The sequence below is a fragment of the Leptinotarsa decemlineata genome, unplaced genomic scaffold, assembly GCF_025532065.1.
Source record: "Leptinotarsa decemlineata unplaced genomic scaffold, Ldec_3_MD MMD2_tig00026317_RagTag_RagTag, whole genome shotgun sequence".
NCBI classification, from domain to species: Eukaryota; Metazoa; Arthropoda; class Insecta; order Coleoptera; family Chrysomelidae; genus Leptinotarsa; species Leptinotarsa decemlineata.
In genome coordinates this window covers 325,696-341,077 of record NW_027412686.1, presented here as the reverse complement: position 1 = coordinate 341,077, position 15,382 = coordinate 325,696, and the positions used below count along the sequence as shown (strand labels likewise).

The 15,382-nt window shown below is 34.8% G+C and overlaps 2 protein-coding genes across 3 annotated transcripts in view; both read right to left on the bottom strand.

Moving 5' to 3' along the window:
* Window positions 1-15,382, bottom strand: part of LOC111511924 (follistatin-related protein 5) — a 673,378-nt gene that overhangs the window by 490,934 nt on the left and 167,062 nt on the right. The gene's annotated exons all lie outside the window — the stretch shown is intronic.
* Window positions 10,100-14,133, bottom strand: LOC141485353 (zinc finger MYM-type protein 1-like). Its single transcript, XM_074181853.1, has 2 exons — window positions 13,622-14,133; window positions 10,100-13,205 (listed from the first exon to the last, which is right to left on the bottom strand). The coding sequence occupies exon 2, from the start codon at window positions 13,190-13,192 to the stop codon at window positions 10,268-10,270; it is 2,925 nt and encodes a 974-aa protein (XP_074037954.1). The 5' UTR covers window positions 13,193-13,205; window positions 13,622-14,133; the 3' UTR covers window positions 10,100-10,267.

Sequence of the window (15,382 nt, the reverse complement as noted above, 5' to 3'; positions counted from 1 at the left end):
AGACGGAGGCAGATTTTGGCCTCCGAAACGTAAAAGATAAGTATAACTTCTTAATATTTTTTTGATAGACAAAATTGTGAAATACGACAAGTTACTGATGAATAGAAGATTTCTCTTTGTGAAAAATACTTTGATTTTTACACAGTAACTTATCGGGGTAAACTAAAAAGTTTGCCCTTCTACACTTGTATAAAGTTCTCCATTATAATTTTTATATTTTTTCAGATTGTGAAAAGTAACCATTACCCAAAAAAAGGTCGATAAAAAACTGATTTTTTCCTCCATAAAAAATGACTTTCGTTGAATATTTAAGATATAAAGCTTCAAATCTTTTTTGTGAAATTTAATATTAAAATACTGAAGGAAAATTAGTTGCATCATTCAATATATATATATATATATATATATATATATATATATATATATATATATCTGTATTCATATTATCACATTGCATTTTCACCAACCGATCTGAATATTCCAGTCCAATTATTTACTATATTCATTTATCTTTAGGCTTCAACTTTGTTAATTCTTTGAGGCTGAGACAATAAAAGTTTGAAACAGTACTAACTATCCCTTATTTTCACCTAGAAAACCAGACATGTCTTTTCGAATAAACATCAGAAATTTTAGTGGAATGTGCCTCATAACTTGATATGCTTTCCCAGAACTGTTTGGGAAAAAATCAAGTAGACATTTCGAAATGTCGCCTGATCGATTAGTGAACGGAAAGTTAGGAATTAATTTATCAACTCCACCGCCTCTGACAAATTTAATTACGGGCATAACCTACTTTTTCCATCAGAAGCGTGTGATTATTAATGAACTGCAATTTCAGAATCATGAAGAAATTACCATGAACTCTCATTTGTTCGACCTATTCTAAATGCAAGGCATGTCACTTTGAAATTTATACAGAACGGTAGGCAAACTGACTTTAAATAATTCAGAAGTCGAACGATCTCAAAAACATTATTTTCTAAAGATAGATCATTGAACGAGGAGATTTTCCAATTAGTATTATTCAGTGACCATTTCCAAATAATAAATGATTCAGAAGATAGATCTTTCGAATGAACATGATGATTTTTTTATGAACTAGTTAATGTTGGTGACTAACTTATTTGAAAGATAGATAGTTTGAATGAAATACACAAAAAGCTGCAAATGTGTAGAACTATTTCGCGACGAATATAATTTTTTCACTATTCTCAGAAGCATTTTCATGTACTAAATGTCCATTTCAACTCGAAGGACTGAAAACAAGTTCAGCATATAGCATTTTTTACCGTGCATATAGCACGGTAAAAAATGTATTCCCAAACCATCCCGAACAATACTAACAATCAATGACAAATTCCTTTTGATAGTAGATAGATAGACACATATATGTGACTAGCGACCCACCCCGGTTCCGCACGGGTGCAATGCTGATAGTAAATATGAATTCACCAATTGAAAATTTATGGGCATGGCTTAGCAGTGATGAAAAGATACTTTTGTTTCATAGACACTCCTTTTTTCCTCGCGACTGGAGCATCAGTAGGAATATTTGAAAATCCTTTCTTATTGCACATATACAACATACTTACTCACAAAATGTCAGCCTCCGAAAATATAGCGGTACGGAGAAATAGTGATAAAAAGGTAATTTACATATATACAAACGCACCCTTCTTACTCCCAGGTAAAATATTTGAAAATCCTTTCTAAGACCTGAGAAGCACCAATATAACAAATTTTAGCTTCCAACGACTTACCACTATGGAGAAACAGAGATGAACGAGTGATAGTTTAGTGAGTGACTTTCGCATTTATAGATTGAATGGAAAACATGTGTAGTACGTCGAAAACACTATTGGAATGTAACACAATTGTAACCAATTTGGTACTGAAGAGCCTTGGGCCAAATGTCTTAGAGCGAAACATCGGTGTATACCAGTGAGGGTGACAGTATTACATGTGAGTGCAATTTATTACCATTCATTCAAAGCAGAACTCATGTAAAATATATTTGATTTTTTTCCAGAACGAATGTTTGAAATACAAACTGAGTAGAGAAAAGTATCTTCTGTATAATTCAGTGTTCATATAGAAGTATTTGTTTCGAAAGAATTTTTTTCTTTCGTATCATTCAATGTTTATATGAAAGTAGCTGTTTCAGGAGGACTTTCCTTCAGTTTGTGTCTGAAAGTTACTTCTTTGCATGATCTACACATCCATGTATATTTATAAAATTATTACAATGTGTTAAAACAACGATAAAAATAAAATAAATACAACAATAAAAATTAATTGGCGGTACGGGGCGACTTCATTGATTGCAGTGGCGCATTTGCTTTTTCAGCTGCAGGAAAACCCGGAAAAACCTGCAGCACCACATCATCTGAAGATCTCTCTCATAAAACAAAATGTAGGGTGTCTCCAGAGGCTCCAATAAATTCAATGCATCGCACACTTCGTGACACGACTATCATCATATTTATCCAAAAGACTTTTGAGCGAAATGATACATATCCTCAAATGCGATAGTGTTAAAACTAGAAGAGATATCGGTGGCCCTAATACTACATATTTCAATTTGATACGTAAAATACCTGAATAATTAACCTTTTTTTCGTTTGCCATTGGTTTGTTTCATATCGTTTTGTGTTGGTGTTGTCTCGGAAAATTGGTTGTTGCAATGTTTTTTATTTTTCATTTTAATATGTATCTAATATGTCTAATGGTTTTTTAATAGTGATATTATCAATACGAAGAAACTACTTTTCGTTGAGTAATTTAATTAAGAACTAACTCATAATTTCTTGTGAAATTGAAAGGGTAATATATTGGTGGAACTTCGAGTACATTGAAAGTGCCTGAGAATGAACATCGAGATTACATGAAAAATAGACAATTGATAGGATCTTAATTGTCAGAACACATTTTGAAATCAGACGGTGAACATCGAGTGGAATGGAACAAGACAAGTATGATTACCAATGAGCCTCACTCTAAGAGACGTGAGCTAAAAGAATCAGCGCATATTCTCATATCTGGAGAGAATTGTATTTCGAACAGGTCCTTAGAAATAGACCATACTTGGCTACCCATTTTGAATAAAAATTTGGCTAGTGGCAAAATGGCAACATACTCATATCGAAGACCACCTTGTATTGAATCGAATGTTTCAGTTATCAACTACATGGACATAATTTCACATTTCAAAACTCCTTTGACATCTGTCGAAAAAGTTGAGAAATAAATAATCAAAAGGAATAACTGCAAATATCTTTGAATTTTTTGTCCATTTCTGAAGACGGATGCAGATTTTGGCCGCTGAAACGTAAAGATAAGTATTGTATTATTTCTTAGCAATTTTTTTGATAAGCAAAATTGTTAAATACGACAAGTTACTGATAAATAGAACATTTTTCTTTGTGAAAAAAACTTCAGCGTATTTGAAAATATTGAGAAATTCGCCAGAAATTTAAATATAATTTATAAAATTGTTAAAATTTCTCTAGAATTTCTTCAATGATTTTGCTGTTTATGTCATCGATATCAAAACAAGTTCAATTATCACGCGATTATATGGTGCTGAACTGAATCGGAAAATTTATAGTATGTAGCAAATCGGTAGAAGATCAAGATGAATGATATTTTGGAATAATCTCGATGAAACTTCATATATCACATCGTTTGACTGATTTTGTTGCGATGATTTCAGGATAATTTTTAAAAAACCATTCTTATATCATTCATTATACATGAAGAATTCATTATTTCCATTATTTAAAAAATTTGTGATAGCATGAGTTGATTGGGAAAAGTGAATGTTCTATTTTTCTTCATCTGTAATATGCATCTACAAAAAAGTCCTCAATCGTAGAATGTAGGTCAGATTCAGGGCCTAATGATAAAAATATTTAATTTCATTAGAAAGTTCAACTTCTTTTAAGTTATTGAACCATTTGTCTTTTGTTTTGTTTTGTTTCAAATTTCATTGAATTTTCTATTATTGGTGGTATTTTGCCATTTATTTGAATTTTCTACAGCTATTTGAAAGTAAAATTTCCAGTAAATGTCTTTCTGATTCAATATCAAGAATCGAATTATTTAAGCCAGTTTAGAGAAATTTCATCCCATTCTGAGAGGTAAAAAGGTAGTAACGATGTATCCGAATTGTTCATTCCGCCTGTGTACAATATAATGCATGTTATATAAATTATTGCCAACCACGCATTCCATTGTAATATTATAATGTAGTTTCACAGTAATAATTCGTAATATCAGCCCGCTGAATTCAGTATATCGAGTGGTCCAACGAAAAGCATGCACCTTGCTTTTCTCCTTTTTTTGTAACTTAACATAAAAATGCTCGGACAGGTCGATTTTGCTTTTGAGGGGGACACATTAAAGATGTATTTTTCTACCTGTGCCTTCAATCCCCTAGCGAGGGTGAGTAACAACCCTAAAATTTTAAATGGAAAGTGGGGTCGAGTGATATATCATTTGAAAGGGCACAAAGGCTGGCTTTCCTATAGACACACATACAGCCAGTTGTGGATGTGCACGAGATGGTCTTGAGAAAGTATGGCGAAGGAAGCATCGTTTCTACTTATTCCGTAGCCCAATTTTTGAGCTATGGAAATTTTTTTCCAATGAAAATTGACGTCAAAATTAGATGATGTTAATTATATAGTATGAAATGACGTCAGTTTCAGAAGAAAATAGATTACCATAACTCCAGAATGAGGCCTCATCCATTTCATAATCTGGTGATATGTCTTTAGGAAGTATAAATGTACTGAGTCATTGGTCGGAAGTAGTTTGGTAAGATTCACCTTGATGGTACTGTAATGAAGAAAGCACTGTAAAGGGATTTTCCCCTTGCTGTTGAAATTTTTTGGAGAGTGGCAGCAGGTTTCTGCAATAATGGATCCGTCATGAAAAGTCGACAAGTTAATAAATATTATTTTTCCAAACTGGAAAATGTTTAAAGTGGTGGAATGAGCAAGACACAGCCTCGGAGTTGTTGGTGAAAGAAGGCAGAGTAGATTGATATACACTCTGAATTTTATTCTAAATTGTGAATCAATGAGTGATTCCATTGGGTATAACGTAACGACATAATATAATTTCTGTGTAAATATTGGAGAAAACCAAAATTATCCCCCATATCTCTCATCTTTGATCCTATTACAGCTGATCAGATTCATAACTCACTATCTTAAGGCCAATCTCAGATGAGCAAATTCACTTCTCACAATTGTGTTTGAATTATTTTCATCCGCAAAGTGAGCTTCAAGATTTAACCTACTATAAATTTTTCTCAAATGTCCTACTTAACCATCGCACTGACAATTCTCATTTGAAAAATAGTTTTTGTGAATTCGGGAAGAGAAAACGAGAGTAACCCTATTGAAATCAATAGGGTTGTGAAAATAACTACTGCAGGTCTGTTATCAGCTATAATATCCCAAGGACATTGATAACTAACGAAATAATTTTATCACAGTTTTCGAAAGCACGTTATTTGGTAACATCCCGACGCCGAAGGCGGAGGGATGTTACCTAAAATAACGTGCTTGAGGAAGTTGTGATAAAACTATGAGTTATTTATCAATGTTCGAGGGATATTCGGTGAGAAAATTTTTTGCAATTCGAACAAAATTATTTATTGAACACACAGTTATTAAAAGAACAATTCGTATAATGATATTCCGTTGATCTTGCTGTATTTGCCTCGGTTACTGCATAGGTGGTTCCACGCATACTATTGATTATTTGGTTATGATGTTCCTGATCAATATTCAAATATGAACACCAAAGCGAGGAAGTGACATTTTCGAAATAAATTGAATTACTGAAATGTCAAACAACTTTATTGTGTTGGTTGCTTAGCAATGTCATGACATAAGTGATAACTACCCGTGAAAACTATCCATGGGTAGTTATCAGTGTAATGATGGTTTCATTGGTTATTTCGACACACATGACTAGAAATAGACAAATTTGATAGGATGATTTTTTTGGCAAAAAATTTTCAAATGAATCAAGAACAAAATATGAATCTACGTACATATTCAAGTTTCATCGATTGGCGAAAGAACAAGAATATGAGTTTGCTTTCCAAAAATGTATTTCCAGCATATTTTTCCGAATCAGCTGAAAAATATAATTCATCCTTGCTTTGGACATAATATTCATTATTGAGAAGTATAAGAGAACATAAGTTTCCAAAATGAAATGAATTATTGGGAAAGAAAGTTTTTGGCTTTCTACTACTCCATTTGATACAAAAAAATGGATGAGAGAATCTTCCAAAAAAAGGAAGGAAGTAATCAATTTGAAAATAAGTAACTCTATACATGGATGTGTAGATCATGCAAAGAAGTAACTTTCAGACACAAACTGAAAGAAAGTCCTCCTGAAACAGCTACTTTCATATAAACATTGAATTACACGAAAGAAAAAAAATTCTTTCGAAACAAATACTTATATGAACACTGAATCATACAGAAGATACTTTTCTCTACTCAGTTTGTATATCGAACATTTGTTGAGGAATAAGAATAAGATATCATTCACAAGAGTTCTACTTTGAATGAATGCTAATAAATTGTACTCACATGGAACACTGTCACCCTAACTGGTATACACCGTGTTTCGCCTTAAGACACTTGCCCTAATGCTCTTCAGTACCAAATTGGATAACATTATAGAAAATACACACACTTCATTCATGAATTACGATTTTGAATGTCACGGAATAAGCTTGATCTGCTTATGTCATCGATGACATCGTAATGACAGTCACCTATTTGATTTAATCCCAGCCATGAGGAATCTTATTTGATTTGAATCAAATGTCATAAACTAAATTAATGAAACTGCAACTGTGAAAAACACTGACCAAAGGACACCTTGTGAATTCTGTTCTTCCTCATAATGTGATCCTATAAGTTGTCGGTTTTAGATTGGTCAATCCACCAACGCCGATATAGAAACTTCGCAAGTTGACTTGGGTGTAACACTAATAGGTGGTTCCAATTATGTCTCGCTTGCGTTTACGCAGTTATTTTTATCAAGTACTACTCTTGGTTTTTCACATGTTGTATCGCCCGATCAGACTGCTCTCATCGGCGGCTGACCTGGATGAAAGAGTCGTTCTGCAAAGACTCAGCAAAGAAGTTGCAGATCGAAATGTTCTGCCTGACGAACAGTTCGGCTTCAGGAGAGAACTCTCCACTGAGTTACAGACTCTGAGACTGGTCGAAAACACCATCGCGAAACTGAATCAAAATCGAAAAGTTCATGTCGTTTTACTAGACATTTCGAAGGTCTTTGACCGTGTATGGCACGAAGGTCTTCTGCATAAACTAATCGCGTTCGACGTGCCTCGGGTCCTGATCCGGTGGACTGGGTCTTTCCAGAAAGACAGAACATTTCAGGTTAGAGTAAAGGGCTCTTCATCTGACAATAGAGAAAACCTCGCTGGAATGCCTCAGGGGCCGTGCTGACTCCCACGCTGTACTCCCTTTACACCAGCGACCTTCCGAGGTCTGAGCGTGTTCTAGGCACTCCTCAAACTAAGGAGTATGCAGTTTATAAGGGGATGGTAAAATAAGTGAACTCTTCTGTTCTAGCTTTCGAGTCTTTATTGGCTCTTCATCAGGAACTCTACAATGAATTGATTGATTTTAATATTTATTTAACAAATTGTGAAATGTGTGACACTTACGAAAGTGAGGTTAGTAATCCCTTTCACTTGCCGCGATTTGTAAACATAACATTTCCCAAACGACAAACACTCTTGGTAAAAAACAACTTGAAAATAGAAACTTTACGTTATGTAATGATTGATTAGATTATTTGAAATAACCTCAGTATTTATTAAATCATAATCTCCCATGGAGACTATAATGTGAAGTTGAAAGTTGACAGTAAAGAAATCATTGACAGTGATTTTTTTTGACATTATTGCCAACGTACAATAAGAGATGAAAAATAAAAAATATAAAAACTATAAAAACACCGACTATCTAGGGTTGCCAATATTATATTATCTTTGGAAGGGTTATATCACTTGTTGGAAGTCCCTTGTAGAGGGCGACTTAGTAGATATGAGTAAATTATGCTAAGATGATTTATGTCAGTTCTATAATTGATTGCATTTGGTTCTTCAAAAATCTTTATCATTTCGAGAAAAATTATCTTTTTAGAATTGGATTCATGTTCTATGATAGTTACATTATCATAATCAGGTATGTGGTCTAGTTCAATCGTATGTTGATCTAGAGCCCAATTTTTTAATAATTTCTAATATCGCTTTTATGAGAACAAATTCTGTCTTTCAATTTCCTTTTGGTTTGGCCTATATACTTTTTTCACATTGTGTGCAAGGTATGCAGTAGGTAGATTACATTTGAATTGTCTAAAATTGGATCTTTGTCTTTTAATTTTGAAAAAATATTGTTCAATGTGAGTTGATTTTTATATGCAATATCAATGTTTGGAATTAGAAAAAATGTTTTTAAATTTATGATTCAATGATTGAATGTGAGGTAATGTAAGGTAAAGATTCTGTTGAATTGATTGATTATTAGAATTATCTTTATTGTTCCTGAGGGGATAAATGTCTATGGATGACCTATTGAATATTTATTTATGTAAGAGTTTTTTTGGATAACCACTGTTAATGAAAAGATGTAAAAGTTTTTTGAGATTGTCATTGCGTAATGAGATGTGACTTGTTTCAATTACCCTGTTTTTCATACCTAGCACTGGGTTTAATTTTTGTCTTTGTTGGTGGTACGATTCATAGTGTAAGAACCTTCCTGAAGCACTAGGTTTGGCATACCAGCTAGTGATTAATTTGTTGTCCTCTCTTCTGATAACTTTCGTATCTAAGAAGGGAACGCTACGAAAACGCTTTAACGAAATGAATTACGCAGCTATTTTTAAAAATAGCAAGCGTTTACGCAGCTATTTTTATCAAGTACTTTCTTGGTATATCACATACACGGATCAAATACCCGGAAAAACCAGTTCAGCATATTCCTATCCGTGAAAACTTCAGATTTCATATTCAATACCTTAACGGGGAGATGAGGTCAACTAAGAAGAAGAAGAACGCAGGTAAAACTCAACAACGTTTAAATAGTAGGTAGTAGAGGGTTTATGGACTAATCTATTTCTGAACACATAACGAATACCATTTTACCATTATAGTAAGAAGTGAGTTGAGCAAGGTCAACAAATTTCTGAACACGTAACAGCACACCTTGATAATGACAAATGAGAAATGAGATTTTGTCGAAACGTCGGTGAAATTAGAGATAATATCACATACACGGATCAAATACCCGGAAAAACCAGTTCAGCATATTCCTATCCGTGAATATATATATATATATATATATATATATATATATATATATATATATATATATATATATATATATATTGTGTTGCGTTTTTATAAAACTGTTTAGTGAAATTTTCACAATGAAGTATTTTTGAATACGTTAAATAACCTGATCACAAATTTTCTGTATTGCTATATTTCTGGCATTATTTGCTGATGAATCCGACAATTGACAAAGTATTTCGTCAACTTTCGAACGTTGTCTTGAGATTCACATTATAAATTCAACAATTTTGCCGTGATAACTTCTTATGGGAAACTAAACGGCTTCGTTACCGCGTTACAGCGCCAGTCTGTCTGTCTTCCCCTTCTCTCACGTATACCTCAGCGCAGGCCCGTGCTGGACCCTTTCTTAGGGCGGTGGACGGCCATAGCCAAAGGGCGCCAACACCCCCCCCCCTCCACCATTCCTAACCTCTGTTTTTTTAGCGTGTTGATCGCTCATGACGCTGGGTTCAATTTGCTATTCTGGCATCTGGTCACCGTACGAGCGAACGATCACACTTACACAATCGTACCAGTATTTGTCAAACAAAATGGCCATTTATTGTTTGCTCAAGAATAACGGTAATTTTAAATATTTGCAATGCGGAATGGGAAAATAACTGTCGTACTTATATCGTTTGAAGAAATGTTTAAGCTTAAGCTTTTAAGCTAAAATAAAATAATTAAAAGAGAAAGTAGGAGTTGAAACGTAATAAGTGTAATTTTCGGTAAACATTTCACATATAACATGCAATATATACATTTAAAAAAAAGTTACCACTTATTACATAATTTTTAAGGAAATAAAAAAATATATATAATTCACAAATGTAGGTCTTCTTTGAGTCAATTTGCAAACTGAATCTAAACCTGAAGAAGTCTTTTAAGTTCGGAGCTGGAGTTGCAAAGATAGTCAATAACGCTGTCTGGATCTATGGAGTTCAAAATATCAGCTTCTGATTGCATCAACAGTAATGATTCTAAATTGTCATTTGTCAAAGACGATCTTAATCTGGTTTTGATAAGTTTCAACTTTGAAAATGCTCGTTCGCAAGAGACTTGAGTCAATGGGATAGTTAGAAGAAACTTATACACTTTTGAAAGTTCTGGGTATTGTAAACAGTACATGTTATATTCTAATATAACTTTATATGCACACTTGATACAGCTATTGCATGATGCCGACTCTTTGCACTGGACCTCGTGGTCTTCATCATCTTCTTCTTCTTGCGCATCGATTTTCTCGTCTGAGACATCTTCATTCTCATAGTCGGCGTTCAAACTTGCATTTGAAATCTGGGGCCATACATTTACGAATGAGATAAGTTCTTCTTTCAGCTTTTCTTCATCAACGTTCAAAACTAATTCTCCTATTTTCTTCAATGCTTTAGGTGGAAGAGATTCTTGGGATTTGAATGTTTTTGGGTCAAAACATGCCAGATCCAAGTATAGCGATTTGTGCTGCACAAAACGGCTTTCCATAGTTTGGACAGCTCTCTCTACAATTACGAAGAAGATCTTTATTTTGAATTCTTCTTCCGGAGAAGTTCCAACACTGTCGTCTTCAGCAAGTTCTCCTGCCATTTTCTTTACTTTCTTCTTTCTTTTCTCAGTTATTGCTTTGCCAATAACAATCTCATTAAGAGTTTCATCGGCCTTTGCTCTTTCTTCGAGTTTCTGCGTCATTTTCAAAACAAAGCGTTGTGCTGCATTCAAAGTCTCATCAAACTTCTCCCTTAGGTGTTTTAGCCTACTAAGAGAAGACTCAATATTCCTCCACGCTTGGGCGTAGTCCAGATTCTTTGTTTGGAGGTAATCCGATAGTGGCGTAGTGATTTTGAACAATTGCAAGAATATCATGCCAACAAGTACTGTTTCAAAATCCAGATACTTCTTAAGTAAAGCAGTTGCTTCATGTCTCACTTTGGCGTTGAAATCAGCTGAATGTGAAATTTTGAACAGAGCCAATACCAACTCCAGATAAATGTGTTTGTTAGGTTTAGCTGTGTTTGAAGACTGTTCTTCAGAAGAGGTCCACATGTCTATTCTGCCGAATATTTTCGTTGCTGCATTGCTGCGGCTTCGCCATCTGGTAGCCCCAATGGCTTCCAACTTGTACTCAGGATTTTGCTTCCTAAACATATCCAGTCTTTTAATTGAATCCTTCAAAAAAACCTGGGTCTCTTGCATTATGCTGAAAAATGAGATTGTTACAGTGAGGCATTGAGCTGTATCAGATATTACGAGATTCAAAACGTGCGCGTAGCACCACGTGTGAATGTGATTTGGGATTTTGCTGGCCATTTGTGCAGTCAAACCATTATACTGACCGCTCATGTTAGACGCACCATCAAACGCATTTGCGACGCAATCACTCAAAGGTATTTCAAGTTCTGTCAATACACCAGAGAGAGTGTCAAATAATGCCTCTCCTGTAGTAGAAACCACACTTTTTAATGCCAGTAGTCTCTCGCACACTTCATGACCTTTAACATACCTGGCAACTATTGCACATTGATCATTGCTACTTATGTCTATCGTCGTGTCCATCAAAACTGAGTATTTGCCGGCCGATTTGATTTCATTTGCCACGACAGATTTGATTTCTTTTGTCATACAGATCATTATTTTTGCTACCGTGTTGTTACTTAGAAATGTCACGGCACTTCCTCTGCCCACCCTTTTGTTTTTGCCTTTTTTTTCGTGTTCCACGTCTGTTTTTTTTGTTGACCTCTTAGACATGCGCGTATCACTTTCTTCAATAGCCTTTTTCAAGTGTTTCTCTAACTGTGGATCATACTTGGACATTAACATAATAATTTCTAAGAAGTTGCCATGGTTGATTGTGTCATCTTTAAGAGAGTAAGCAGCTTCCTTTGATGCACGAAAAGCCAATCCTTGCTTTCCTATAAGCTTCAAGACATCTATTACAATTTTCACCACATGTCTCCTTTCTAAGACTTCTTGTTTCCTCTTATCTAGTTGATCACAAAAAAGAAGGTCACGAGTACTTTTCTTACGTTTGGCTACCATAAAAGCCTCGACGGATTGAAAATGAGCTTTGGACATTTCATGTTCATTAACTCTTTGGTGGACATGTTTCCAGTCTTCAAACCCTGTACAAAAGGTTGAATTGGAGTTGCTGCTGTAAACGATGCAAATAAAACAGAACAGTTTCTTTGAATTTTCGTCATATGAAATCCAATGTCTCTGAAAGGTTTCTCCATCGTTTCGTTTTACAGTGTATAAGGGTTTTTTGTCATTAAAAGGCAACTCTCTTTCATCAGGTTGTATTGGATGATAATCAAGATATGCCGATAAATGTCTTTCGCTTGGTTTTTCGAAGTAATTGATTATATGTACTTGAGATTCTTCTACTGAAGAATAACATCTTCGAGCCGAATTTCCTGTGTCAAGTGAAGGTGCTTCCAGTTTACGAGGACTAAGATAATTCGGGTCTTGCTCTTCAGTTTGTAAATTTTCAACTAATTTGAACCCCTGAAATCTATCAGAACTGAGATCGGAAAACTGATTATCATAAATCATTTTGGAACAATCAAGATTTGATGAGCTTGATGGTGAAGACAAGTTGAAGCTAACAAATTCTGCTTCCTCAAACGTTTTGTTTTGTGCATGTGATTCAAGATTTTCATCTTCAGATGGGCCGTCTGGTTTTTTAAACAAAGCTGTTATTTTTGAACATGATATTGCAGACTCGAGTAGAAGTTTGTTTTTCTTTTCTTGACGAAATTCATGTCCACTTTTTTTCCTTTTATTTTTCTTGTCCATGATTTGTAACCCGCTAAAAAAAATTTAACTGATCACTTTATGTATTTAAAAAAACAAGATTTAGTTTTAAATAAATGCAAGATTAAAAGAGCATACTTTGACAACATGTGGCTATTTGACAGTTCGAGTAAAAGATAAACAAACATAGTATGTTACCAATAATAATTTTAATGTGATCTGTATAAAATATTTTGATGAGATGATTAGTAAAAGTAAATGCTTTGGCCAACTTAGACGCCCCTTATATATACTCTGTTTTTTTCTCAAATTTACCAGCCACTGTTCCACTGTTGTGAGAAAAGGCTTAGGTCTATGCTATGCAGAAAAGGCTTAGGTCTATGCCTAGTATTTTGCTTTAGGTTATCTATATCTATGTGCTTTTTCCACCTCAAACCTCAACTCACTAATAAGAATAATAACAACACTTACCTTTAACATTAAGGGTTTGAAACTTGCACGGGAAGAACAGTAACAGCACCGAATAACTTGAAATAAAACACTAATACAATACTACACAAGTACAAGTTACAATCAGGCCGACTGCATGAGTTTACTGACTAGTGAGTAACATGTAACATACAAGCATGAACAGGTAGACGAAATTGGGACTCTCGTACCGCCCCCACTCCCCACACTTCCTGAGGGCGCTGTCGTAGTTCATTCTGTGTAGCCTACAGCCGCAACACTCAACCCGGCCGCTCGGCAATATCGACGATAAGCTTCGTCTTATAATGATCCAAATTTAATTATATTTATTATTTAAATTTTCTGTTTACTTAAACGGTGTTAATTATGCTGTTAAACATTTAATGTTGGCATTCTAAATGTAAAATTTGTAAGGTTCGGGGCCGGAGGGTGCCAGAAAGGTCCGGCCAAAGGGCGCATCCGGCCAAAGGGCGCACCGGGACACGTTCCGGTGTCCCGGCGGCCCAGCACGGGCCTGCCTCAGCGTATACCACGTATACCTCTCTCGTCGGACAACGCTCAGTCACAGCTTACTTACTATACAGCTAAAACACTCTCTTGGCGGGAACGGTTTGCGTCGATCCCCTCGCGCAGGCTTTATGCCCCGCCTCTTAGGTGAAAAGACGTCTATGGCGTGCAGTCGGGAGATCAGTATTACTCATTATACGTTTAGCCGTCATAGGCGGGTGTATAATTTTGTGCATTTTGTTTGTGATTCTTTTGAACATAGTGTTTTATTTTTGAATTTTTAACTGTAGTAAAATGAGTGACAAAAAACCATCAGGACATCATCATGTTTGTGCAGTGCGAAACTGTTATATTAAAGGTTATAACTCGAAGAAGAAATTCTATTGTTTTCCTAAGGATGCGAATCGGTAAGTTCTTACATCATATTTTTTTGCATATTTAAGTAAATAAAAAGTAAACTTTTGATTATACCGTGTTGTCGTAAAATTGTTTGGAAATATATAAGATAAATTACCGTCAAAGCTGGTCAAAGCGTCAACTTCCAAAACCTTAAATATCACCCAGCTCTCGAAATAAGTACCTGCCTCTTCTTAAAATAGATCCACGTTCAAGTGGTCGAAAGATGCCCTTATATACAAGAAAAAGTGGTATGCATTTCTTATGCGGGGACACATTATGCAGTATGTATATTTTTTCTGGGGAATTTACAGTATGCAAAAGCGTAGTGTTCTGTTAATGGGGTATTTTTTTTGTTTTTTTTTTTTCAGGGGGTTTTTGTATGATATTTTTTCTATGGTGTTTTTCCTTGTTTTTCCTACATTACTATTTTTATATATATCAACGACTATTAATTGTAATGAAGCAAATAGGAATACAGGTTGTCCCTGACAAGAATGAACTCTACAGGGATCTCGTAAACCATTAGGGCTACAAAGTTGTTTAAGTTAGGAAAAAGTTGGGCCCCACTAAACCCTGCAGTATGATTTCGAATACTTCCGAAAATATTTTGGGAAAAACCGAATATTTGATGATGACTGCGGAGGAAGAAAACGTTGGGTTAAAAAGTGGCTATGAAACGTGAAATTTATTTTGTTTTATTGTTTTAAATTATCAGAAAAAGATAATAATGAAATTGGAATTATCGGTTTTTCCCAAATATCTTCGGAAGTAATGAGAATTTTCCAAATTTTAAAACATCATCCGGCAGGGTTCAGTGAGGCGCAACTTTTCCTAATTTGAACATCTCTTTAGCTCTAA

Coding starts and splice junctions, on each gene's coding strand:
- LOC141485353 (XM_074181853.1), bottom strand. CDS start 13,192: ATGGACAAGAAAAATAAAAGGAAAAAAAGTGGACATGAATTTCGTCAA.